The 27,231-nt window shown below is 44.4% G+C and overlaps 1 protein-coding gene across 8 annotated transcripts in view; it reads right to left on the minus strand.

Annotated features, from left to right (window-relative positions):
- The window catches only part of MSH5 (mutS homolog 5), a 113,508-nt gene that overhangs the window by 53,140 nt on the left and 33,137 nt on the right, over positions 1 to 27,231 (minus strand). For 5 of the 8 annotated variants that reach the window (XM_056540526.1, XM_056540522.1, XM_056540521.1 and 2 more), the window contains exons 2-6: positions 16,206 to 16,294; positions 11,714 to 11,837; positions 8,770 to 8,850; positions 5,489 to 5,560; positions 1,910 to 2,031 (exon numbers count right to left, since the gene is read on the minus strand). In XM_056540526.1, coding sequence (XP_056396501.1) covers positions 1,910 to 2,031; positions 5,489 to 5,560; positions 8,770 to 8,850; positions 11,714 to 11,837; positions 16,206 to 16,277 — 471 coding nt within the window. In that variant the 5' untranslated portion in view covers positions 16,278 to 16,294. Of the gene's footprint in view, positions 1 to 1,909; positions 2,032 to 5,488; positions 5,561 to 8,769; positions 8,851 to 11,713; positions 11,838 to 16,139; positions 16,295 to 22,740; positions 22,869 to 27,231 lie in introns of those variants that run through there. The other 3 variants (XM_056540525.1, XM_056540528.1, XM_056540529.1) reach the window with 3 other exon arrangements.

The raw sequence follows: 27,231 nt of genomic DNA on the forward strand, positions 1-27,231 counted from the left end.
GTTGTAGTTTAGCAACAGCTGGAGGTGCTCTGGCTGGGAAACACTGACCTATATACTGTACTACTATTTAGTCCAACATGCTTGGAGTTGTAGTTTTGCGACAGCTGCAGGCGCTCTGGTTGGGAAACACTGGTATAGCACATGGTGCAACATTTTGGGAGTACCCCTTTAAGGTTGTGGGGATGTGATTCTCAGCCCCCACCCCAGTGCTCGTTTACCAGACACAGCTCCATACTTTTACCTGTGGCTGTGTTTGGTATTGCAGCTCAGTCCTACTAAGAGTAAGGTGTGGTATGTGGTGCCTGGTAAACAATGAAGCCACTTCAAGCTCACAAATCTAATATGACTGAAGGGAATTCCAATGGGCCATTTATTAGCCAGGTATCACTTGGCTTTGTTTGCTGCCATTTTTCTAATGTGAAGTTTCCATTATGTTAATGGTTGACTAAGTAGAATAGAGTTCGGCTTCACTGTGCACCTTTCACATAGTTCATGATCTACAACTTTCACAGGCTTTTCAGAATCCCTCAGTACATCTGCCTGGCGCCTGGCACACACCACACCGGGGATAGCTATGTAGGTCGCCCAGCAACCTATGGCATTGATTCCATGTTTAATCCCTGCCTGTCAATAGCCGGGAGCTGCCAGTATATGGATGGATTCTCCAATGTATATTGAAAAATTGGTGAGTGGAGTCTATGATTAAAGGGGTATTCCAGGAAAATTTATATATATATATATATATATATATATATATATCAACCGGTTCCAGAAAGTTAAACAGATTTGTAAATTACTTCGATTAAAAAATCTCAATCCTTTCTATAATTATCAGCTGCTGAAGTTGAGTTGTTGTTTTCTGTCTGGCAACAGTGCTCTCTGCTGACATCTCTGCTTGTCTCGGGAACTGCACAGAGTAGAAGAGGTTTGCTATGGGGATTTGCTTCTAAATTTGGGCGGTTCCCGAGACAGGTGTCATCAGAGAGCACTTAGACAGAAAAGAACAACTCAACTTCAGAAGCTCATAAGTACTGAAAGAATGAAGATTTTTTAAATAGAAGTAATTTACAAATCTGTTTAACTTTCTGGACCCAGTTGATATATTTTACTGGATAACCCCTTTAAGGCAGTGTTTCCCAACCAGGGTGCCTCCGGGTGTTGCAAAACTACAACTCCCAGCATGCCCAGACAGCCAAAGGCTGTCTGGGCATGCTGGGAGTTGTAGTTTTGCAACACCTGGAGGCACCCTGGTTGGGAAACACTGAATTAAAGAGGTTATCCACCATAAGGTGATTTTAGTACGTACCTCACAGACAGTAATGGACATGCTTAGGAAGGATCTGCACTTGTCTTGGGGCTAAATGGCTATGCTGTGAGATTACCATAGGCTAGCTTTTTGTGAACTGGTATTTCCTTTTTGAGTTTTCTTCTCTTGCCTACAAATCCCATAATTCCTTTTTCCTCCCTCCCACACATCAGCCACCCCACCCACTGAATCATAAATTAGCTGCATCCATTCAAAAGACCTGTGGTTTTCAATCAGGGTGCCTACATTTGTTGCATTCATTGCAGATTGATCTCTCTCCCACCAAGCGATCGCTCCACCCATTGAAGCAGACAGGCTCCCTGTCATCAGCTGACTAGTGAGTCAGGTCTCGGCCGCATTGCAACCAGGGAAAAATCTGAGACAACAGTCATTTTGTATGCTGTTAAAAATAAATATTTTGGTGAAAATCACATAAGAATTGTGAGAAAACCGTCACACACAGGTACATACAGTATATTATGTACTACACTAACTTTACAGCCCCTGTAGCATAGTCAAATAACAATAATTCCTGGAATACCCCTTTAAGGGATCGTTGGCATTTTAAAACGAAAGAAAATGAACTGCGATATGAACTCTCACCATTAGAGGGCAGTCAAAGGGTAGGATGGAGGAGAGATGCAGAATTTTCTCCGACTCTGTGAGGTTAGATGGGAGCAAAGAGAAGTTTCTTGATAGCACCTTCTGCTTACAGATGGGCAGTGCTGAGGAAAGAGAAGAACAGGACTGTGGCTGAGAGAAAAGGGTTTTTGCACATTGTGTAAATGTGTATGCGCAACTGGAAGATTATTTGCCATGGTATTTATGTGCATTTATGTTTATTGCATACACTTGTGGTGACCCAGTACGGGAGGTGTTACCCTGTGCTCCTGCTGTCCTGTCAGGCAGCCTCCTGCAGTGTCACCAAGGCCCCTGCACTTGTTTCCCCATTGTAAATATGTTTTACCATGTAAAGTGTTATAAAATGTAATGTTGCTTTAAGAGTTATACCATGTGATATGTCATGTGATTGTTACCCAGGAGGTACCAGTGACCAGGTGATCCCAAGAGTGACCAATGGGCTCCCTGCTAGTCTCCCCCATATAAGCCCTGGGTGGAGCTTCTCTTCTCTCTCTTCTGCTGAGGTCCAGTGCAGTCTTGTCTAGTGTGTGTGTCCAGAGTGTTGGAGACCTCAAAGTCCAGTCCTGCAGCCACCATCAAGTCATGTAAGATAAAGTCACAGCTTTATGAGTCAAGTCAGTCCCTGTCATCTGTCAAGTCAGCGTGGTCTGCATTCAATTGTCCAGTTCTACTACAAGACCCAGCAAGCCCTTAAGGTCTCTGCATCACTGGTCACCTCCTTGGGCCCTGGCTGAACTGTATAGACTTTACCATCTGTCTACCCTCAGTAAAGCTACCTTTGTCCGTAACTTGGCGTCAGAGTCTTTATTGCCCCTGTGCCTAGCCCAGGATCCAGCGTATACCTTCATGTGGTTATAGGCTAAACCACGCCCTGGCATCACGAATACAAGGGGTTAATGCCATCTGCCCCTAGGGTAACAACATCTGCACTGCACCACATGCCCCACCACACACACTCTAGGGTAAAGGGTTAACATTTGTAGCAGATGAATGATGCCTTGGTCATGTGATGCCCCCAACCGAGGGCTGTGGGAGAAGTTGCTAGTCCAGCCTCCATGATCCAAAACCTGTCAGTCTAGGTATGGCCTAATCCCTGCTATTGCTGGGTAGACCAGTCAGTCAGTGAACTGTGTACATTTCCTAGCTTTAACTATCGCTAGGCAAACTCCTAAGCCACATTTCTCTCCTAGGTGATATCCTGTTCTACAATTAAGTTAATGTTCCTGTCCTTTGTCAGAAAGAAGGCAGCTGAACAAGGGTCTCTCCATAAAGCACTAATCTCTTTGTTGACCTTTGGTCAGAGTTAGTGCTGACTGGCTGCCATGATAGTTTTCCTGACAACGTCCCTACATGAATTGTGTGGTAAACTAGAGTTGTATGAGTAAAAAAAGACAAAATTTTGCACCACGGTAAGCCAATCTCTCAAGGTCCTCATCAGTAGTTTTAGTAAATTGGACTTAGAACATATTTAGCTGGGTACATTTACATCTATAAAAATTTGCATCTGAATTAGTCATTACACTTTCAAGTGCTAAAATGCACCCCAGAAATTGCTCAATTCAGTAAAGTTACATAAAAACAACATTTAAAGGGACAGTGACCAAATATCCCTTCATCTGACTAAAAAGCTATAACATTCCAAATGGTGACAAAGCCACTTTATTATATTAGAATTGAAAGAAGCTCAGGAAAGTTGTTTCACAGAATCCTAGTGGTCTCATTATTGCACTTTGCTTCCACAGTAGCACAGATAGTTAAAGGGGTACTCCGGTGGAAAACTTTTTTATTTTTTTATTTTTTTTAAATCAACTGGTGCAAAAGTTAAACAGATTTGTAAATTACTTCTATTAAAAAATCTTAATCCTTCCAGTACTTATTAGATACTGAATACTATAGAGCAAATTATTTTCTTTTAGGAACAAAGAGCTCTCTGCTGACATCATGACCACAGTGCTCTCTGCTGACATCTCTGTCCATTTTAAGAACTGTCCAGAGTAGGAGAAAATCCCCATAGCAAACATATGCTGGCACCAGTTGATTAAAAAAAAAAGTTTTCCACCGGAATACCCCTTTAATGAAGTGGTGGGCAAGGAGCCTAGAAAATGATAATTTAGTCACTGTCCCTTGAAATAGTGCTTTGATAGCAAGTTAGGCTGGGTTCCCATTACGATATGCCATATGCACTTTTTCCCCGGACCTAAAACCGTGGTCGACCACGGTTTTAGGTCCGGTTGTAAAAGCGCATACGGCGCAAAAATGAGCCAACCGGACCGAACGTTTCACTCCGGTCGGCTTATTGAAATTAATTACATACGGGAGCGCATACGAAGGCATACGGGAGCGCAAGTTCTTAGCTCCCCGTATGGGGGAAAACGTAATGGGAACCCAGCCTTAGATCAGTGTTTTCCAAACAGTGTGTCTCCAGCTGTTGCTGGCTGTCCGGGCATACTGGGAGTTGTTGTTTTGCAACAGCTGGAGGCACACAGGTTAGCAAATACTGGTGCCCCGGTAGTGGACCCCCAGTATATATCTATTTAGTTTTGGTATAACCCCTTAATTGCTGTAAATCGGGCCTTCTAGTGATTTTTATTAATACAGTGGTCCCTCAAGTTACAATATTAATTGGTTCTGGGACGACCATTGTATGTTGAGACCATTGTATGTTGAGACCATAACTCTATGGAAACCTGGTAATTGGTTCTAAAGCCCCAAAATGTCATCCAAAAATAGGAAAAAGTGAGAATTAAAGAAAAATAAGTAGATAACTAATATAGATAAAGCAAATCCTTACATATAAAAGTAATAAAGATCTGCTGGAAGCTGTAATTACTGTCTATGTCAGTGTTTTCCAAGCAGGGAGCCTCCAGCTGTTGCAAAACTACAACTCCCAGCATGCCCGGACAGCCAAAGGCTGTCCGGGCATGCTGGGAGTTGTAGTTTTGCAACAGCTGGAGGCACCCTGCTTAGGAAACACTGGTCTATGTAGATTACAGGAGCTTCTTGGGGGTCCTGTACAGTACACGCAATGTCCTAAAAAAGTAACATGGAGTCGCCCTCACCTGGTGTCCAAAGGAGCAGCTAACCCTGGTACAGGTAAAGAGTACAGAACATGTAATACCTCCCTGTACTGTAGGAGGCGCTACCAGACACCAGTCAGTGCATACGCTTCAGTAATACAGGTGTTTTACCAGTAAATTGCCCATTCTGATTGGCCGGTTCTCTCGGCCCCTGACAAAAGTTTCACAGATCTGAACTGTCTTTGTCCAGATTGTCATTGTATGTTGAGTCTGGTTTCAACTTACAATGGTCCAGAAAAGACCATTGTATGTTGAAACTATTGTATGTTGAGGCCATTGTAAGTTGAGGGATCACTTGTACAGTCTGCATCCACATTTTTGTCATGCAATGACAAGGTATGATGCTAGTTTGAAGATACTGTTGCATAATAGCCATTTAGCAGCCCTGTGATGTAGATGGTAAAGAGCGTCTCATTTCTCATGAAGTGATAGGCTCCTACGATGGTAACACCGGGGCACTTACCAAAGTCCACCCGTGGAAATAGACATATCTCCGCTGTGAATCTTCCATCAGCTGCACCATCTGGAGCCGGTTCTAGAATAAAGATACAAGGTGGTAAAGGTATCTGCACGGGTCACTGTTGAAAGCCATATCACATATATAGCCATATACACATTAGGACTTGTTTAAAGGGAATGTGTCACCATTTAATTTTTTTTATAAATAAAATTATTCTATCAAGATAAAGCATTTCATTTATGTATTTAGTTTTAGGACAATGTAGTTTTAATGTTATTTATTAATAAAGTGCGTACTGGGGGCTGCCATTACTGTAGCCTCTTTGTGGTGTGTTATTTCACAACACCTACACAGTTGCTTTATGGCAGGCACAGGGCATAAGAAAGTTAAAGGGGTACTCGGGTGAAAACCGATTTTCTTTTAAATCAACTGGTGGCAGAAAGTTAAACATATTTGTAAATTACTTCTATAAAAAAATTCTTAATCCTTCCTGTACTTATTAGCTGCTGAATACTACAGAGGAAATTCAGTTCTTTTTGGAATGCTCTCTGATGACATCACGAGCACAGTTCTCTCTGCCTACGTTATTATAATAATAATAACGCTTTATTTATTGTTGTCCTTAGTGGGATTTGAACCCAAGTCCCCAGCACTGTAAGGCAGCAGTGCTAACCACTGAGCCACCATGCTGCCCTTAGCATGCATCTGCTATGCATGGTTGCTAAAATGGACACAGATGTCAGCAGAGAGCACTGTGTTCGTGATTTCAGCAGAGAGCTCTGTGTTCCAAAAAGAAAGGAATTTCCTCTGTAGCATTCAGCAGCTAATAAGTACTGGAAAGATTAAGATTTTTTAATAGAAGTAATTTACAAATATGTTTAACTTTCTGCCACCAGTTGATTTAAAAGAAAAAAGGTTTTCACCGGAGTACCCCTTTAAGACTGAGAGTGTCTCCTAGAAAAGCATGGGCTGCTTACTGCATATGTGCACAGCACAGGCTAGGTGAAATGAAAGGGGAAGCCAGCACCATTTTCTTGAAGTCCATGGGGAGCAGTGACCTATCAAGAGACATCTAGTTTTTTCTTTTACCACTCTTCAGACACCAACAAAATGTTGACAGTGGAATTGAAAAAACTACAAAACTCCATCAACCCTTAACCCCCCCCCACCACCACCACCATCTCCTTTTGCACATAGACAGAGGTGGAAAGCAGACAAGCGAGGTCTAATTTGCAGCAGCCAGACAAGGTGCTTGCTTTCATCAGAATCTTCATGTTAGCTCCCTCTGCTGGTCAACAGTGGGAGATATGACAAGTTATTATTAAATTTTTCATATTTTGTGACAAGTAATTTTTTTTTAAATATTTCCAAAAATATAAAAAAATAAATAAAATAAAAAATGTTACCTCTAAAAAAATAATCACATTTGGTGACACATTGCCTTTAAAGGGAGCCTGTCATCACATTTTACTATATATAACGCAGGGCAACATGATATATATGGTAAATTCTTCTTCCTCACCATACCCAGGAGACATAGAAACATAGAATGTGTCGGCAGATAAGAACCATTTGGCCCATCTAGTCTGCCCAATAATCTGAATCCTATCAATAGTCCCTGGCCCTATCTTATATGAAGGATAGTCTTATGTCTATCCCTATCTTATATGAAGGTTAACCTTATACCTATCTCTATCTTATATGAAGGATAGTCTTATGTCTATCCCTATCTTATATGAAGGATAACCTTATACCTATCCCTATCTTATATGAAGGATAACCTTATGTCTATCCCATGCATGCTTAAACTCCTTCACTGTATTTGCAGCGACCACTTCTGCAGGAAGGTTATTCCATGCATCCACTACTCTCTCAGTAAAGTAATACTTCCTGATATTACTGCAGAAACCTTTGCCCCTCTAATTTAAAGAGACAAGAAGCAGACAGCTTGCAGTCTTTATGAAGAGAAGCATTTACATGCATAGTGACAAGCAATACAAGGTGCTAAACTATTATTTATATGAAAAATTGTTTCTATTTGGTCATTTTATGAAAAAGGGTAAAAATGTGTGTGTGTGTAGACATAATGACAGGGGGAGGAGCTCATCATACTCCTGGGGAAACACCCCCCAGCCTCTGAGAAGAATTCAGAAAGACTAATTTCAGTGATACTTAGATCAAAAGGTATTTTACATATTAACACATGCATATTATTATGCTACAGGTCTTAGGACACATTACTACACTGATTTAAGCATTTTTTTTTTTAATTTTCTTACTAATGACAGTAACGCTTTAAAGGGGTAATCCCTTGGAATTTTTTTTTTTTTTTATAAACTGATGCCAGAAAGTTAAACAGATTTGTAAATTGCTTCTATTTAAAAATCTTAACCCTACCAGTACTTATCAGCTGCTGTATGTTGCACAGGAAGTTATTTTCTTTTTGAATTTCCTTTCTGTCTGACCACAGTGCTCTCTGCTGACACCTCTGTTCATTTTAGGAACTGTTCGGAGCAGGATAGGTTTTCTTTGGGGATTTGCTACTACTCTGGACAGTTCCTAAAATGGACAGAGGTGTCAGCAGAGATCACTGTGGTCGTGACAGAAAAGAAAGTAAAAAAAAATAAAAAGAACTTCCTGTGGAACATACAGCAGCTGATAAGTACTTTAAGGATTAAGATTTTTAAATAGATGTAATTTACAAATCTGTTTAATATTCTGGCAACAGTTTATTTAAAAAATTTTTTTTTCCAGGGGAGTACCCCTTTAAAGCGTTACTGTCATTAGTGAGAAAATAAAAAAAATGCTTTAATCAGTGTAGTAATGTTTCCTAACACCTGTAGCATAATAATATGCATGTGTTAAAATGTAAAATACCTTTTGATTTATGTATTACTGAAATGAGTCTGTCTGAATTGCTCTTAGATGCTGGGGGCGTTTCCCCTGGAGTATGATGAGCTCCTCCCCTCCCCCCTGTCATTAAGTCTACACAAAAAAGTAATAAGTAATTTACAAATATCTTTGACTTTCTGGCACCAGTTGATTAAAAAAAATGTTTTCCAGGGGAGTACCCCTTTAAGAAATAAGAGTAATGAACAAATACACATGTAAGAAGCTTGTATGGCAGTGGTCTCAAATTGTGGCCCTCCAGATGTTGCAAAACTTCAACTCCCAGCATGCCCGGACAGCCAAAGGCTGTCCGGGCATGCTGGGAGGTGAAGTTTTGCAACATCAGGAGGGCCAGACTTTGATACCACTGCTGTATGGTAAAGAATTGGCATTACTTAATGTCTGGAGGAAGTCGGTAAGATGCTGGTCTTGCTTGGCGCTAGTCAGGACACATTTTGGCTGCAGATCAGCGATCACTGAGGAAAGAGAAGACATGTGAGATATCAGATTGAGATACTGGGCACTATTAGAAGCAATTCACAAAGCCTTAGAGGGGTATTGTCCCATCTGGACAACGTCTTCTGTAAATCCTGATCATCTGATGACACCGGGTCTGACAGCTGAACCGCTGCAGGAGAAATGTGCAGAGGAACATCTTCCCCTGGTGATCACAGCTGATGGGGGAAGCTGAGGAGATCTGCACATTCCTCCGACAGGGAGAAACATGGTGGTACATGACAATAAGTCAGATTTATAGGCCACCTGGTAACACACCTGCAGAGTGGGAGGCAAACTTTAAAGGGATTCTCCGGTGCTTAAACATCTTATCCCCTATCCAAAGGATAGGGGATAAGATGCCTGATCGCGGGAGTCCCGCCACTGGGGACCCCCGGGATCATGCACGAGGCACCTTGTTTGTAATCAGTCCCTGGAGCGTGTTCGCTCCGGGTCTGATTACGGGCGACTACAGGGCGGGCGGCATGTGACGTCACGCCTGCATGTGACATCACGCTCCGCCCCTCAATGCAAGCCTACGGGAGGGGGCGTGATAGCTATCACGCCCCCTCCCATAGGCTTGCACTGCGGGGCGGAGCGTGACGTCACACGCCGGCGCAGGCGTGACGGCACACGACGCTCGCCCTGCTGCTGCTACCTATTTGGGATAAGGATATATATTAGTTATACACCTCCCCTCCACCTCTATCTGTAAACTGATGCTGCTACCTCTATGGGATCAGGATATATAGTAGTTATACTTCTCCCCTCTCAGCTCTATCTGTATACTGCTACTATCACGTTGGGATCAGGATATCTAGTAGTTATAATCACCCCTCCAGCTCTATATGTACACTGCTGCTGCTACCTCTAAGGGATCAGGAAAAATAATAGTTATACACTTCCCCTCCAGGTCTATCTGTATACTGCTGCTGCTATCTGTATGCGATCAGGATGTATAGTAGTTATATACTTCTCCTCCAGCTCTATCTGTACACTGCGGCTGCTATCTGTATGGGATCAGGATATATAGTAGTTATACACTTCCCCTCCAGCTCTATCTGTACACTGCTGCTGCTATCTGTATGGGATCAGGATATAAAGTAGTTATACACTTCCCCCTCCAGCTCTATCTGTACACTGCTGCTGCCTCAGGCTATGGGATCAGGATACTTAGTAATTATACTCATTCAGTAACAGAATTGCAATCGGTATGGCTGAAACCTCATGCCTGTCATATCAGTTAAACAGGTAAGCACAAGGAATACATAAGAACCTCTACATTATTTTCTAATAAGAACTTACATGGGAGGGAAAAAAAACAGAGTGCTTCTTATTAATAAAATACAGTGGAATAGACAGAACTTTATGGGACTGAGGGGGTTAATACGTGGTGTTTGGAGTCTTATAGGCCATGCAATAGGGGGGGAAACAATACTGAGAAGAGAAATTGCTCTCTGGTGCCACCTATTGGCAATAAGTATGATTTTTATATCTTTTTCTCAAAAATTGCACATTGTAAAAAAAAAAAAATTATTTTTTTGTTGAATCCCAAAATCCATAACTTTAAAAAAAAATTTTGGGCAATGCAGTAATACATTTTGTCATGGCCTAAAAGACATTGTTCTAACAATTCCTAAGAAGAATGTCGAGAAGGGAACAGAAGCTGCCATCCCGCAGATCCCTGCCGCCAGGATGAAAGCCTCAGGTAAGAGCCTGGTATCACCTCACAATCAGGTAATTCATGTGTGTGAACAGCGCCCTGTGTACTCACATTACACCCCCTTTCAATCCTCAAGTCATTCTGTGATATTACAGACCCCTCTATTGTATTGGGCAGAAGGGGGAGACATTCCATCCATTATAATGAAGGACATACAAGCATTTCTTCTTTTACGTTCTTGCATTTTCTTGGACATGGAAATAAAGAGTCTATAGCAGTGTTTTTCAACCAGCGTGCCTCCAGCTGTTGCAAAACTACAACTCCCAGCATGCCTGGACAGCCGAAGGCTGTCTAGGCATGCTGGGAGTTGTAGTTTTGCAACAGCTGGAGGCACACTGGCTGGAAAACACTTGTCGATAAAGGAGGTCCTCGCTGAAGCTTCTCAGTCCTGTTGGTAGAGAACTACTCCCTTTTTAAGTTATTTGATGCCATTAGGGACAATTTTTTGCGCTAAATAACTTCTTATTTTATCTTTATAGTGTTTGGTGATCTGTTTTTCTGCTACAGAGCTCCAAAAGCCTTTGTGTAGACATAAAGTTACATTATAAAATTCTGTCCACTAGGGGGAGCTCAGGAGCTCACTGCATACTGGAGGAGATTTATCAAAACCTGTGCAGAGGAAAAGTTGTTGAGTTGCCCATAGCAACCAATCAGATGGCTTTTTTTTATTTTTCAGAGGCCTTGTCAAAAATGAAAGAAGCGATCTGATTGGTTGCTATGGGCAATTCAGCAACTATTCCTCTACACAGGTCTTGATGAATCTCCCCCACTATGTATACATTAAAATCAATAATAAAGTGCAGGGGAAGAAACGCCAAAGGAAGAAAAAAAAACGAGGTGGCAGCAGTGAGCACTTTTGTCAGACCGGAAAGAACTACACAACTTCCTGTGGAGCATACAGCAGCTGATAAATACTGTAAGGATTAAGATTTTTATATAGAAGCCATTTACAAATCTGTATAACTTTCTAGCACCAGTTGATTTTAATATATATATATATATATATATATATATATATATATATATATATGCACTCACCCCCCCCCCCTGGTAGTACCTCTTAACTTGAAAAGGAGAAAATAGGAAATTATAGGATTTAGTCCTTTAACTGTGCCACAAACCTCTGTTAAGCAGGCAGAGTTGTTCTGTCTCTGGAGTATCCGGCATGAAGTGAATGGAGCAGTCACAGGAGTTATAAAATGCCGCAGCCAGCTGTCCGGAGTGCCATAACACACTGAGGTATATCTAGAGTAGACATCACAGCATGGGGTCAGTATACGTTACTGTCCAGTTGATAGAATTATTAACAGTAGTCATTGTTCTAATAAATAATTAATTTAAGTTTTCTTTAAAAGGGTGCTCACTCCTGTCCTATCAGACTGCAGCAATAAAACAAAGAGGAGGGGGTTACAGAGCAGCCTGCAGTGATTAGATGAAGAGACACAGCACAGCACACTCAGGGAGGAAGATGAGTCATGCAGAGTGAGGACACGCCCCCTTTAGAGCACAGAATGACAAACCAAGTGAGCAACACATAGAAGGTATTTGTGAGAGAAATGTAGATGCTAGACATATATAAATTATATGTGCATTATCAGGATTTTTTACTGAGTAACTTTTATTTAGGTTATGACAGGTACTCTTTAAATATTTTCCATATTGGTTGACTAAAGTTGGTCTTTTTGTTTTTTAAAGGAAAACACATCCCACAATAGAAGTGACAGTGAAGCTTCCAGATATCCCCAGAGCTGGTGTTGTCACCCGCAGGTAGCTGCACTTGTTTCTAGGACACTAACCATTGTGCACTAACTGGAATTGGATGGTGAGGCTGCCATATTGGATGACACCGTGCCCACATATAGTGACATCTTGCGGTACAACCAACATGTGGCAGCTGCAATGCGGGACTATACAGTTTCTGTGACCAGTAAATGACTTCTTATTGATTTCGTAACACATAGGATTATTATGTGCTTTGTAATTTAAGGACAATCAAGTCCTAAATTGATGAAGATGCCGCTTTAGTCATGGAGATCCATTTGTCTCGCAGGGTCACACCAACCAAGATAACTATAGTATTTGGTTACTGATGGACTCATTAACTCATTAGCAAAATTCCCAAAAAAATAGATTTTTGTCACCTGCAAACCACCTTAAAATCTGCACCTGTGGATTTTAAAAAATACATTCATGTAAAAAATGTTTTTTACTTTTCTCACCCTGAAATCTGTGAAAAATCTGCACAAACCAGGACAGATTTGCAGCTGCAGAATTATAAGGCTATATTTACATGACGGAATTTCCAAGCAGAATCCGCCAGAAAAATACAGCTTGAAAAGTCCCATTGACTTTAGATTCACAGCATGTCCCTTTATGTAGTGGATATATTGCCAATTTTTTGCAGGTTTATCCCATTGGCTTCAATTGGGGAGTCAGATTCTGCAAATAAACTGAAATGAAATGAATTTTGTTGGATTTTGCTGTGGATTACCCATGGTTGTGGATCTTAAAGGGGTACTCCGCCCCTAGATATCTTATCCTCTATCCAAAGGATAGGGAATAAGATGTCGGCTGCGGCACTCCAGACATCTTGTTCCGGATGACTGGCAATGCGGGACGGAGGCTAGTGACATCACTGTCTCACCCCTCTTGTGATGTCACGTCCCCTCCCATAGACTTGCATTGAGGGGGCATGGCCGTGACATCACGAGCCTCCGGCGCTGCACATGACGCTCTAAATGAACGCCGGGTGCAGCAGGGAGATCGCGGTGGTCCCCAGCTGTGGGACCCCCGCGATCAGACATCTTATCCTTTGGATAGGGGATAAGATGTCTAGGAGCGGAGTACCCCTTTAAACCCATTGACATCTTTTTCTTTTGATCAGAATCTGCAAGGTGAAATGCAGTGAAAAATCCGTTCATCCGTTTACACATACAGTAGGGAGAACAAGTATTTGATACACTGCCGATTTTGCAGGTCGTCCTACTTACAAAGCATGTAGAGGTCTGTCATTTTTATCATAGGTACTCAACATCTGTGAGAGACGGAATCTAAAATAACAATCCAGAAAATCACATTCTATGATTTTTAAAAAATGAGTTTGCATTTTATTGCATGACATAACTATTTCATACTTCAGAAAATTATAACTCACTATTTGGTACAGAAACCTTTGTTTGCTATTACAGAGATCAAACGTCTCCTGTAGTTCTTGACCAGGTTTGCAAACACTGCAGCAGGGATTTTGGCCCACTCCTCCATACAGACGTTCTCCAGATCGTTCAGGTTTCGCTGTGCAATATGGAATTTAAGCTCTCTCCAAATATTTTCTATTGGGTTCAGGTCTGGAGACTGGCTAGGCCACTCCAGGACCTTGAGATGCTTCTTATGGAGCTTCATCTTAGATGCCCTGGCTGTGTTTCAGGTCGTTGTCATGCTGGAAGACAAAGCCATGACCCATCTTCAATGCTCTTACTGAGGAAAGGAGGTAGTTGGCTAAGATCTCGCGATACACGGCCCCACCCATCCTCCCCTCAATATGCTGCAGCCTTCCTGTCCCCTTAGCAGAAAAGCAGCCCCAAAGAATGATGTTTCCACATCCATGCTTCACGGTTGTTCTTGGGGTTGTACTCATCCTTCTTCCTCCAAATATGGCGAGTGGAGTTTAGACCAAAAAGCTCTATTTTTGTCTCATGAGACCACATGACCATCTCCCATTCCTCCTCTGGATCATCCAGATGGTCATTGGCAAACTTCAGGCAGGCCTGGACATGCGCTGGCTTGAGCAGGGGGACATTGCGTGTGCTGTAGGATTTTAATCCATGATGACGTAGGGTGTTACCAATGGTTTCCCTGAAGACTGTGGTCCCAGCTCTCTTCAGGTCATTGACCAGGTCCTGCCGTGTAGTTCTGGGCTGATCCCTCACCTTTCTCATGATCATTGATGCCCCACAAGGTGAGATCTTGCATGGAGCCCAAGACCAAGGGAGATCATAAACCGTCATCATAAACTTCTTCCATTTTCTAATAATTGCACCAACAGTTGTTGCCTTCTCACCAATCTGCTTGCCTATTGTCCTCTAGCCCATCCCTATGCAGGTCCACAATTTTATCTCTCATGTCCTTACACAGCTCTCTGGTCTTGGCCATTGTGGAGAGGTTGGAGTCGGTTTGACTGAGTGTGTGGACAGGTTTTATACAGGTAACGAGTTCAAACAGGTGCAGATAATACAGGTAATGAGTGGAGAACAGGAGGGCTTCTTATAGAAAAAAGAACAGGTCTGTGAGAGCCGCCATTCTTACTGGTTGGTGGGTAATCAAATACTTATGTCATGCAATAAAATGCTAATTCATTTTTTAAAAAAACATACAAACAAACAGATTTTCTGGATTTTTGTTTTAGATTCCATCTCTCGCAGTTGAAAAGTGCCTATGATAAAAATGACAGACCTCGACATGCTTTGTAAGTAGGACAACCTGCAAAATCGTCAATGTATCAAATACTAGTTCTCTCCATTGTACATAACCTGCTGTGGATGTTTTACGTTTTGGAAAGGCCATAGCAGAAATTGCTGCCCGTTGACTTCAATAAGTCCGCATAAAATCTGCAAAAGTGGAGAATATGCAGGTTTGCGGTGGACCCATTAAAGTTAAACGGGTACTCCACTGCCTCAGCGTTCGGAACATTTTGTTCTGAACACTTGTTCTGAACGTTTTGTTCTGAACGCTAAATGTGGGGGTTGTGACGACACGGCCACGCCCCCTCAATGCAAGTCTATGGAAGGGGACGTGGCGGCTGTCACGCCCCCTACCATAGACTTGCATTGAGGGGCTTGGTGTGACGTTGCGAAGGGAGTGGCCGTGTCGACACGACCCCCGCTGCCTGCTCCAAACGTTCTAAATGAATGCTGGGTGCTGCACAGAGATTGCGTGGTTCCAGCTGGGGGACCCCAACGATCAGACATCTTATCCCCTATCCTTTGGATAGGGAATAAGATGTCTAGGGGCGGAGTACCCTTTAAAGGCTATGTTCATGCAGAGACAAATTTGCAGAATGTCCGCCCAGGAAAACACAGGTGGACCTTCTGCAAGTTCGCGTGTTCTGCAGTAGCTAGGAACGCTCGGAAATGTGCCGTCCCCATAAACAGCAATGCATTTCTGAGTGGAATCCACAGAAACAATGAATATGTTCATTGTTTCTACAGACGCTGGAATCAGGGTTTACGCAGCGGAGACCTCTGCTGCGTAATCCCGATTTTGGCTTCCACAGAAACAAATTTCGTTGTGTGCACGGTGCAGCAGAATACAATTTTTTGTCTACAGTGGAATTTCCAGGTTGAATTTTTCCTCAGAATAGGCTGTCCATATTAGATCTACAGGGGTCCCACTCCTGTAACCCCTGTGGATGATCTTTGTGGAGGGCTGACAGCAATCAGGCAAGCACCACAACCTCTTCAGTGTTTACAATTGCTCATCCCGTACTATTAGCAGAGATGCAACGTACTGCAGTGGTGCCCCATTCACTTCAATAGGACAATGCTAAAGTACCTTGCCCTGCTGCTACTATGACTATGTTCACACATCAGAAAGTCTGCTGGAAAAGCAAGAAAGAACCTCTGCTGATGCTTCCACTTCTTCATCATCATCGTCATCAACGATGTTTGGCATCATCTGCAAGTGATCCATTGGAGACTATTCACAGCCTGCAGAAAAGAAAAAACTAAAACTATATATATATATATATATATATATATATATATATAATGGTACCCATTACTAAGGTGTAACATTGTCATGTGGCTGAAGAGTCACTCTCTATGTATCAGGATTTGAGTAATGGTTAACATTTGCACTTTTCTCTGGATTGACTTTGTATAGGATGGAAAGAACATTGGTCACATGACTTGCCCATATTGTTTCTCATAGAAACCTGTACTAAGTTCTATGGGAGGAGTTATTTCCCCCTTTTTCAACTGTTAAAACCAAGAATTTTAAAGAGATTTTTACAAAAAGAATGTCTCCAGTTGACGCTAAGAGAGAGAAAAACATCATATGTATCCTGTTTCCGACTCCAAGATGGAGAAACGACTAGTCAGAAGTGAAGAATAGCTGAGCAAGGACTTTTCTGCTTACACTACTCTCTTTGTTCCAGCTGCTACCACCGGGGGATTGGCTGTGAAAAAGATGAATGGAACATTGGTCACATATGATTTTTCATAGACACTTGTACTAAGATCTATGGGAGGAGTCTTTTACAACTTTTTCCAGGGTTAGAACCAAAAAAAACAGTCTGGTCTGGCTCAGGCCAGAAAGAGTAAGGAGGTCTCAGTTTAGTCAATGTCTAACCTGCTAGACCCTGTAAAGAAGTTAAGGCCTAGATGGCAACACAAAAACCAAGTCCAGCTCCAGTTGCTAGAATCTTCTACCCTAAGGCACATCTTGGTTCAGATCATGGTGATCATGGCACTGTGCGGAATTTTTACCAAGACTTTCTTAACACGACACTAAAGAGGGGAAAAAATGTCTTTATGTATCCTGCTCCCTGCTAGTCAGAAGTGAAGAATAGCTGAGCAAGGACCCTTATGCTCACACTACTCTCTTTGTATTGCGCAGAAACCATGCGTAAAGTCTTTAAGTAATTGCGCCATAGTGAATCAACCTGTGTGGTCCCTCCGCAGCAGAATATAAACTGATGGGATTGTGTATCTGCCACCCTGTGCTATGAAGATAAGTTATTATCTGGATTCTGCACAGTAATTTCTAGTAAAGATTTTAACTGTTTCCAAGTTAGGGTGCATTCACATCACGGTTTCTTCCTACACTCGCCGGCTGCTGATGTATCCTCGCCGGACTCTCGCCGCATCTTATTCATTTTAATGAGCCGACTAGAGTCAGATAGTGATTCAGGTCGGCTCATATCTACACTGTATCCAGTTTTGTTGTCGGACTCAAAACCACAGTATGCTGTGGATCCGGCGGGGATACAGCAGCAGACGGTTTTGAAATTTCCCCTCCATATGAAGAAATCGTGGTGTGAATGTAGTCTTACAAGTGTGTTTGGACCATATAATTTGCCCCCACAGGCACATTCCCAGACACCCCACCATGTGTACTCTAAGATTCTCTACTCTCCTCTTCTACTCTGTGCAGTTCCCGAGACAAGCAGAGAGGTCAGCAGAGAGCACTGTTGACAGACAGAAAACAACAACTCAACTTCAGCAGCTGATAATTATTGAAAGGATTGAGATTTTTTTTTATAGAAGTAATTTACAAATCTGTTTAACTTTCTGGAGCCAGTTGAGATATATATATATATATATATACAGCACAGGAGAATTAGAGCAGCACGTCCCACAATGTTGTGATAGCGGTGCAAGCAGCGAGTGGAGCCCCGGTCAAGGCAATTCAGACATCAAGGAAGGATGCCGCAGCACACGGAAGGTTCAAAAGTGTAAACAGTGGTTTATTCCATGATAATACAAGTTAGCAACGTTTCTGCTGCCAATGCAGCCTTTGTCAAGCGGACAAAGGCTGCATTGGCAGCAGAAACGTTGCTAACTTGTATTATCATGGAATAAACCACTGTTTACACTTTTGAACCTTCCGTGTGCTGCGGCATCCTTCCTTGATATATATATATATATATCTATAAACATTTTCCTGGAATACCCCTTTAAGAAAGAGATTCCTTAGTAGAGGATACCCCTATTACATCTTAAAGGGAGCATATAACACAGCCCTTCAGACATCTAGAGAGCAGCTACTTATACCATGTCCCAGAGTAGCTAGAATTATAGGGACATATGATAGAGCCGCATCCATGGTTCATTTTATCCTACAGAAACACTGGGATATTTTGAGAATGGACAGTGACCTGACGGACTTTGTCGGTATGTACCCACAGATCTCATAGAGACGAGGGACCAATCTGAGAGACAAACTCACGCAGAGCCACCTGGTCCCCTTACAAGACATCAACCCAGTATAGACACATGGTTGGGGAGAGATAAAATTAGGGGCAACTATAAATGTGGTCATTGCAAGGCCTGCTCATTTATGTCAAAGACACAAGAAATACGGAACATCCATACGGGCAGGTCTGACCGAATTAATAGTTTCATTAATTGTACCACAAGGGCTGTTGTTTATGTAGCCACGTGCCCATGTCCCCGGCAATATATGGGAAAAACTATACGGGAGGAGGATTTTAGAACACATTGGAGATATACGCAATAAACGCGATAAACCCCTAGCTAAACATATGATCCAGTACCATGGGGGCGATTGTGGTGCACTGTCCTTTCAGGGGGTAGAGAACATATCAAGACAGGATATTATTGCAAAAGGAATGTAAATGGATGTATGAGTTAGAGAGTTTGGCCCCCAGGGGGATTAATGAGAGTATAAACTACCGTATTTTTCGCCGTATAAGACGCACTTTTTCTTCCCCAAAACTGGGGGGGAAAAGTCGGTGCGTCTTATACGGCGAATACACCCCTATCGCGGCGGTCCCTGCGGCCATCAACGGCCGGGACCCGCGGCTAATACAGGACAACACTGACCGCGGTGATGCCCTGTATTAACCCTTCAGACGCAGCGATCAAAGCTGACCGCTGCGTCTGAAGGGAAAGTGACACTAACCCGGCTGTTCAGTCTGGCTGTTTGGGACCGCCGCGATTTCACCGCGGCGGTCCCGAACAGCCCGACTGAATAGCCGGGTTAGTGCTTACAGGACACCGGGGGGGGACCTCACCTGCCTCCTCGGTGTCTTCTCCGTTCAGGGATCCACTGTATGGCCGGCGCTCTCCTTCCTCGTCATCACGTCGTCGCGTACGTGCGTCGGCGTGCGTAACGACGTGATGGCGGCGACGGAGAGCGGGGATACCCGGCCGGCAGCAGAGACGTTCCGGAGCGACGGGGACACGGCGACAGCGATGGAGCGACATCCAGGGCAGCGGTGACGGGTCCGGAGCGGCGGGGACACATGAGTATTACCTCCTATGCAGTGGTCTTCAATCTGCGGACCTCCAGATGTTGCAAAACTACAACTCCCAGCATGCCCGGACAGCCAACGGCTGTCCGGGCATGCTGGGAGTTGTAGTTTTGCAACATCTGGAGGCCCGCAGGTTGAAGACCACTATTGGGTTCAAAATCTTAATTTTTTTTAGATTTTGCCCCTAAAAATTGGGTGCGTCTTATACGCCGGTGCGTCCTATAGGACAAAAAATACGGTATACTTGTTTTATCTGACTCATTATCTGGGGACGATGGGTGTATGACCGACTATGTCCAAGCAGTGAGGGAGGCCTCAGGAGGCCAATAGGACTTAATATCGGTCCTAGCTTGCTACCTAGGGGCTATTAGGGTATATAGGGTTTAGGTTCCAGAGTGGGACCGCCTTTTTAAGGACAACCACCCCACCTAGGTATAGGGCCCTAGTGTAGGAGCCACTAGGGAATTCTAGGCTCTAGGCCCATCCCGCTGCTTATCCCCTGCCATCCATTCACTTAGATAGGCAATACCGGGATTACCGTCATCCCCAGCTATGTAGGTCTTTGTTGCTCTATGTTGGTGTACATACTCAATATTTGTATACACTCTCCTCATATTCTCCTTTTAGTCCATTGCACATCATTAGGTATCAATTTAGAAATCATCTGCAGTAGTCACTTTATTTGTGACAGTATTTCTGTCCCACATCATCATTGCCTTGTCCTGCATCAGTCACTTTATATGGACAGTTATAAATAATGCAGGATATGTTGTTCTGTCCATTTTTTTACCCTCTTTACTCTACACACCAAGATTTATTCTTAACCGAGAGAGCCGTAATAACTAATAAGTATGTCACACCGCGTACTATGTATGTCGCTGCTTTTCTGCAGCGGTGGGGCTGCAGACACGCTTGTATGGGCGGATCGGGGCGTGTTGATATCGGCAGTTAGCGTGGTATGTTGACAGGGAACGCGGTGATGACCGGCTTAGCCGTGTGCCGCGAGTCCCTGTTGACATATGGTGACGTCAGTAGCCGCCCGGCGCGGCGTGGATAAAAGTGCGCAGTTCACAGTCGGGTTCTGCTACAGCCGGGAACAGACGGGCTAGCCAGGATGCTGCTTATACTCCAGAGGCTCCACTGAGAAACGTAGCAGAGGGGTAAAACCGTGAGTACTGGGTGACCGGCGACACTAGCTGGAACCCAGTGGGGCACTGTGCAACAAGTATATGTGCAATAACCTGCGGTACTACTTAAAGGGGTACTCCCGTGGAAAACGTATTTTTATTTATTTTTTTATAAACTGGTGCCAGAAAGTTAAACAGATTTGTAAATTACTTCTATTAAAAAATCTTAATCCTTCCAGTACTTATTAGCTGCTGAATACTACAGAGGAAATGGTTTTCTTTTTGGAACACAGAGCTCTCTGCCGACATCATGATCACAGTGCTCTCTGCTGACATCTCTGTCCGTATTAAGAACTGTCCAGAGTAGGAGAAAATTCCCATAGCAAACATATGCTGCTCTGGTCAGTTCCTAAAATGGACAGAGGTGTCAGCAGAGAGCACTGTGCTCGTGACGTCAGCAGAGAGCACTGTGGTCTTGATGTCAGCAGAGAGCTCTGTGTTCCAAAAAGAAAACAATTTTCTCTGTAGTATACAGACCCAAAAAAGTACTGGAAAGATTAACCCCTTAAGGACTCAGGGTTTTTCCGTTTTTGCACTTTCGTTTTTTCCTCCTTACCTTTAAAAAATCATAACCCTTTCAATTTTCCACCTAAAAATCCATATTATGGCTTATTTTTTGCGTCGCCAATTCTACTTTGCAGTGACATTAGTCATTTTACCCAAAAATGCACGGCAAAACGGAAAAAAAAATCATTGTGCGACAAAATCGAAAAAAAAATGCCATTTTGTAACTTTTGGGGGCTTCCGTTTCTACGCAGTGCATATTTCGGTAAAAATTACACCATATCATTATTCTGTAGGTCCATACGGTTAAAATGATACCCTACTTATATAGGTTTGATTTTGTCGCACTTCTGGAAAAAATCATAACTACATGCAGGAAAATGTATACGTTTAAAAATGTCATCTTCTGACCCCTATAACTTTTTAATTTTTCCACGTACAGGGCGGTATGAGGACTCATTTTTTGCGCCGTGATCTGAAGTTTTTATCGGTATGATTTTTGTTTTGATTTGACTTTTTGATCACTTTTTATTCATTTTTTAATGTTATAAAAAGTTACCAAAATACGCTTTTTTGGACTTTGGAATTTTTTTGCGCGTACGCCATTGACCGTACGGCTTAATTAATGATATATTTTTATAGTTCGGACATTTACGCACGCGGCGATACCACATATGTTTATTTATTTATTTTTTTTTACACTGTTTTATTTTTCTTATGGGAAAAGGGGGGTGATTCAAACTTTTATTAGGGAAGGGGTTAAATGACCTTTATTAACACTTTTTTTTTACTTTTTTTTTGCAGTGTTATAGGTCCCATAGGGACCTATAACACTGCACACACTGATCTCGCATCCTGATCACAGGCGTGTATTAACACGCCTGTGCAGGGGCGGACACAGACAGCAGAGGGCCCCTGTGCAAAGAGTGTGCCTGGGCCCCCCCCCCTCCCAGCACTGTGCCCCCTCATGTACCTAGACCCCACCGGAGGGCCTCCACTTACCCCGCCCGTGTAGTGTCGCCACTTGCCAATTCCACCACAGGTGGATGGAACGGCTCCTGAGGTGAGCTGCGGGTGGCCCCTGTCCCTCTCAGTGTGTGGCCCAGTGAGTACTCCCATGGGTCAGCCTGACCCGTATCTAGCTGGGAGGCAGAGGGCAGTGCTCCCCTTTACATTCACACCCCTGGACTTAGCACGACACCCCTTGGCAACCCCATGTTCCTTGCCTTCTTATCCTTAGTGATAGAAGTGACTTACAGGCAGGGCCAGACTGGGACCAAAAATAGGCCCAGGCATTTTAAAATAAACAGCCCATTTTTATGGTGGGGGTCTGACTCATGGGACCCCACCAATCACCTTGGTTCAAGTGGCTCCCCAGATGTTGGAAAGCTGCAACTCCCATCATGTCTGAAGTGACTACAGCTCTGATGGGACAGTTAGGAAAATACACAATGATATCACTGACCTGAGTGACGTCTTCTCTGTTGTCTTTACTTTTCTTCTTCATCTGGTCCAGACACCAGGATTTCTTCCATCTTCTCTGCAGAGTCTGACACCGGACATCATTGGTTCCTTAATTTGTCAGTAGATCCTCATCCTCTGTATGATGACAATAATCATTATAACCTTGCCAAATACTGTACCCCCTGAATATAATACTGCCAACCACTGTACCCCCTGAATACTGCCAACCTCTGTACCCCTGAATATAATACTGCCAACCACTGTACCCCCGAATATAGTACTGCCAAATACTGTACCCCTGAATATAATACTGCCAACCACTGTACTCTATTAATATAATACTGCCAACCACTGTACCCTGAATATAATACTGCCAACCACTGTACCCCTGAATATAATACTGCCAACCACTGTACCCCTGAATATAATACTGCCAACCACTGTACCCCTGAATATAATACTGCCAACCACTGTACCCCCGAATATAGTACTGCCAAATACTGTACCCCTGAATATAATACTGCCAACCACTGTACTCTATTAATATAATACTGCCAACCACTGTACCCTGAATATAATACTGCCAACCACTGTACCCCTGAATATAATACTGCCAACCACTGTACCCCTGAATATAATACTGCCAACCACTGTACCCCTGAATATAATACTGCCGACCACTGTACCCCCGAATATAATACTGCCAAATACTGTACCCCTGAATATAATACTGCCTCTATTAATATAATACTGCCAACCACTATACACCACTGAATCACCCCATACACCCCAAGCACTCGATCCTCAGTCTCCTCATCACCCCATACACCCCAAGCACCCCATCCTCAGTCTCATCCCCCCATACACCCCACACAACCCATCCTCAGTCTAATCATCACCCCCCATACACCCCACGCACCCCATCCTCAGTCTCATCACCCCATACACCCCACACAACCCACCCTCGGTCTTCTCATCACCCCATACACCCCACACACTCCATCCTCGGTCTCCTCATCACCCCATGCACTCTATCCTCAGTCTCCTCATCACCCCCATATACCCCATACTCAGTCTCCTCATCACCCCATACACCCCACGCACCCCATCCTCAGTCTCATCACCCCATACACCCCACACACCCCATCTTCAGTCTCCTCATCACCCCATACACCCCACACACCCCATCTTCAGTCTCCTCATCACCCCATACACCCCACGCACCCCATCCTCAGTCTCATCACCCCACACACCCCATGCACTCCACCCTCAGTCTCCTCATCACCCCATACACCCCATGCACTCCATCCTCAGTCTCCTCATCACCCCATGCACTCCATCTTCAGTCTCCTCATCACCCCATGCACTCCATCTTCAGTCTCCTCATCACCCCATGCACTCCATCCTCAGTCTCCTCATCACCCCATGCATTCCACCCTCAGTCTCCTCATCACCCCATACACCCCATGCACTCCATCCTCATCACCCCATACAATCCATGCACTCCATCCTCAGTCTCCTCATCACCCCATCCTCAGTCTCCTCATCACCCCATACACCCCATCCTCAGTCTCCTCATCACCCCATACAACTCACGCACCCCATCCTCAGTCTCCTCATCACCCCATACACCCCACGCACTCCATCCTCAGTCTCCTCATCACCACATGCACCCCATCCTCAGTCTCCTCATCACCCCATACACCCCACGCACTCCATCCTCAGTCTCCTCATCACCCCATACACCCCACGCACTCCATCCTCAGTCTCCTCATCACCCCACGCACTCCATCCTCAGTCTCCTCATCACCCCACGCACTCCATCCTCAGTCTCCTCATCACCCCATGCACTCCATCCTCAGTCTCCTCATCACCCCATACACCCCACGCACTCCATCCTCAGTCTCCTCATCACCCCATCCTCAGTCTCCTAATCACCCCATACACCCCACGCACTCCATCCTCAGTCTCCTAATCACCACATACACCCCATGCACTCCATCCTCAGTCTCCTCATCATCCCATGCACTCCATCCTCAGTCTCCTAATCACCACATACACCCCATCCTCAGTCTCCTCATCACCCAATGCACTCCATCCTCAGTCTCCTCATCACCCCATGCACTCCATCCTCAGTCTCCTCATCACCCCATGCACTCCATCCTCAGTCTCCTCATCACCCCATACACCCCACGCACTCCATCCTCAGTCTCCTCATCACCCCATGCACTCCATCCTCAGTCTCCTCATCACCCCATACACCCCACGCACTCCATCCTCAGTCTCCTCATCACCCCATCCTCAGTCTCCTAATCACCCCATACACCCCACGCACTCCATCCTCAGTCTCCTAATCACCACATACACCCCATGCACTCCATCCTCAGTCTCCTCATCACCCCATGCACTCCATCCTCAGTCTCCTCATCACCCCATACACCCCATGCACTCCATCCTCTTCACCCCATACACCCCATGCACTCCATCCTCTTCACCCCATACACCCCATGCACTCCATCCTCTTCACCCCATACACTCCATCCTCAGTCTCCTCATCACCTCATATACCTTAAGCACCTCATCAATATTACACAGCTGACACCCCCCAGTCCTTCTCATCAACATTAAACCCCCTAATCACTACACCCCTGACCCCCCCCCCTCTGGTTCTCCTTATCAACACTACGCTCTTCCAGACCCCCAATACTCCTTATCATTACACCACCAACCTCTTCAACACCCCTCCTGTCCTCTTCATCATCATTACAATCCCCTCCCCCCACCGCCCTGCACCCGACCGTCGCTCTCCTCACCTTATCTGTTCAGTGATGCGGCTGTGAGGCGGGAGGGTTTGCTGCTCCTGTCGCTTCTGCCGGGGTCAGAGGCCATGACACGTGACATCAGGGGCTTGGAACAGACGTGCGTGCCTGCACGGGGCACGTCTGTTCCCATCTCTTCCGGCCGAGGTAAATTACTGCTGTCAGCGGCAGGTCCGGGACCTGTTGCTGCAGCATAGAGTATGAAGTACTGGCAGGGGGCCCTGCAGGGGCCCAGACTGTGAGGCCCAGGCTGTGACCTGGGCTACTAGGTGGGCCCCCTAACACGCTGGGCCCCTGTGCAGCAGAACCGGCTGAACAAGTGATATGTCCGCCCCTGCGCCTGTGATCAGCATTATCGACGCTTGACTGCTCCTGCCTGGATCTCAGGCACGGAGCAGTCATTCGTCGATCGGCTTCATATCGCGGGAGTCGGCGCATGACGTAAATATACGTCCTGCGTCGTTAAGGGGTTAAAGGGGTACTCAGCCCCTAGACATCTTATCCCTTATTCCCTATCTACCATGCAGCACCCACCTTTAGCGGCTTCCGGAACCGCTGAAGGTCCTCAGGCTGAGTTCATCTCCACCACGAGGACGGAGCATAGTGACGTCCCAGCTGTCACGCCCCCTCCCATAGGCTTGCATTGAGGGGGTGGAGCATGACATCACACGGGGCGGAGCCGTGACGTCACTTTGCTCCGTCCCCATGATCGCCAGTAATCAGACCCGGAGCGAACACGCTCTGGGGACTGATTCTAACGGGGTGCGGCATGCAAGATCACGGGGGTCCCCAGTGGCGGGACCACCGCGATCAGGCATCTTATCCCCTATCCTTTGGATAGGGGATAAGATGTCTAAGCGCCGGAGTACCCCTTTAAGATTTTTTAATAGAAGTAATTTACAAATCTGTTTAACTTTCTGGCACCAGTTGATAAAAAAAAAAAGTTTTCCACGGGAGTACCCCTTTAAACTTGTGCAATTTTCTATACTGAATGTGCAATACATGTATGTGCAATAACTATCAGTGCAATACCCTAGTGCAATAGTTTAAATATTGTTTACAATGGACATGTGCAATATTTTCCTACAGTGTATTATGTTTACAGTGCCCTATTACCCCAGTGCAATTTGATAGAGGTCACGGCCACAGGGTGACCTCTAGGTGAGCCTGTTTGATATACCTGGTCATCATATTACTATCTCTCCTGATGACACTGGTAGCACCACCAGGAGAAACACGTTGAGAGAAAAGGTTGATGCCAATTTTTGAATACATTAGACAGCGTGTGGTGTGTTATTTAATAATTTCTGTCTCTCATGGTATGGCTGTTATGGATTATGTATTTTTGTGATAATCATGTGAGGACTATCACCGCCGAAATTTTCATTTTTATATTGGAGTATATCATTTATCTTTTGGTGTAGGCGATCACGTTTGCCTTAGTTGGTGGTTTTTAACTGATCCAATAAATTCCTGTTTTTAGTCACTTCTTTTTGTTTATTATTTGTTTCCTTGATGATCAGGGCAGCGTGAGCAGGACCCAGGGGATGGCATCAAAGGTGCAGATAGTCTTCAGACCTGCCTCCAGTGCAGGTAGGAGTTAAAGGGGTACTCCGGTGGGAAACAATATTTTTAAAATCGGCTGATGCCAGAAAGTTAAACAGATTTGTAAA

Source organism: Hyla sarda, chromosome 9 (genome assembly GCF_029499605.1).
Source record: "Hyla sarda isolate aHylSar1 chromosome 9, aHylSar1.hap1, whole genome shotgun sequence".
NCBI lineage: Eukaryota > Metazoa > Chordata > Amphibia > Anura > Hylidae > Hyla > Hyla sarda.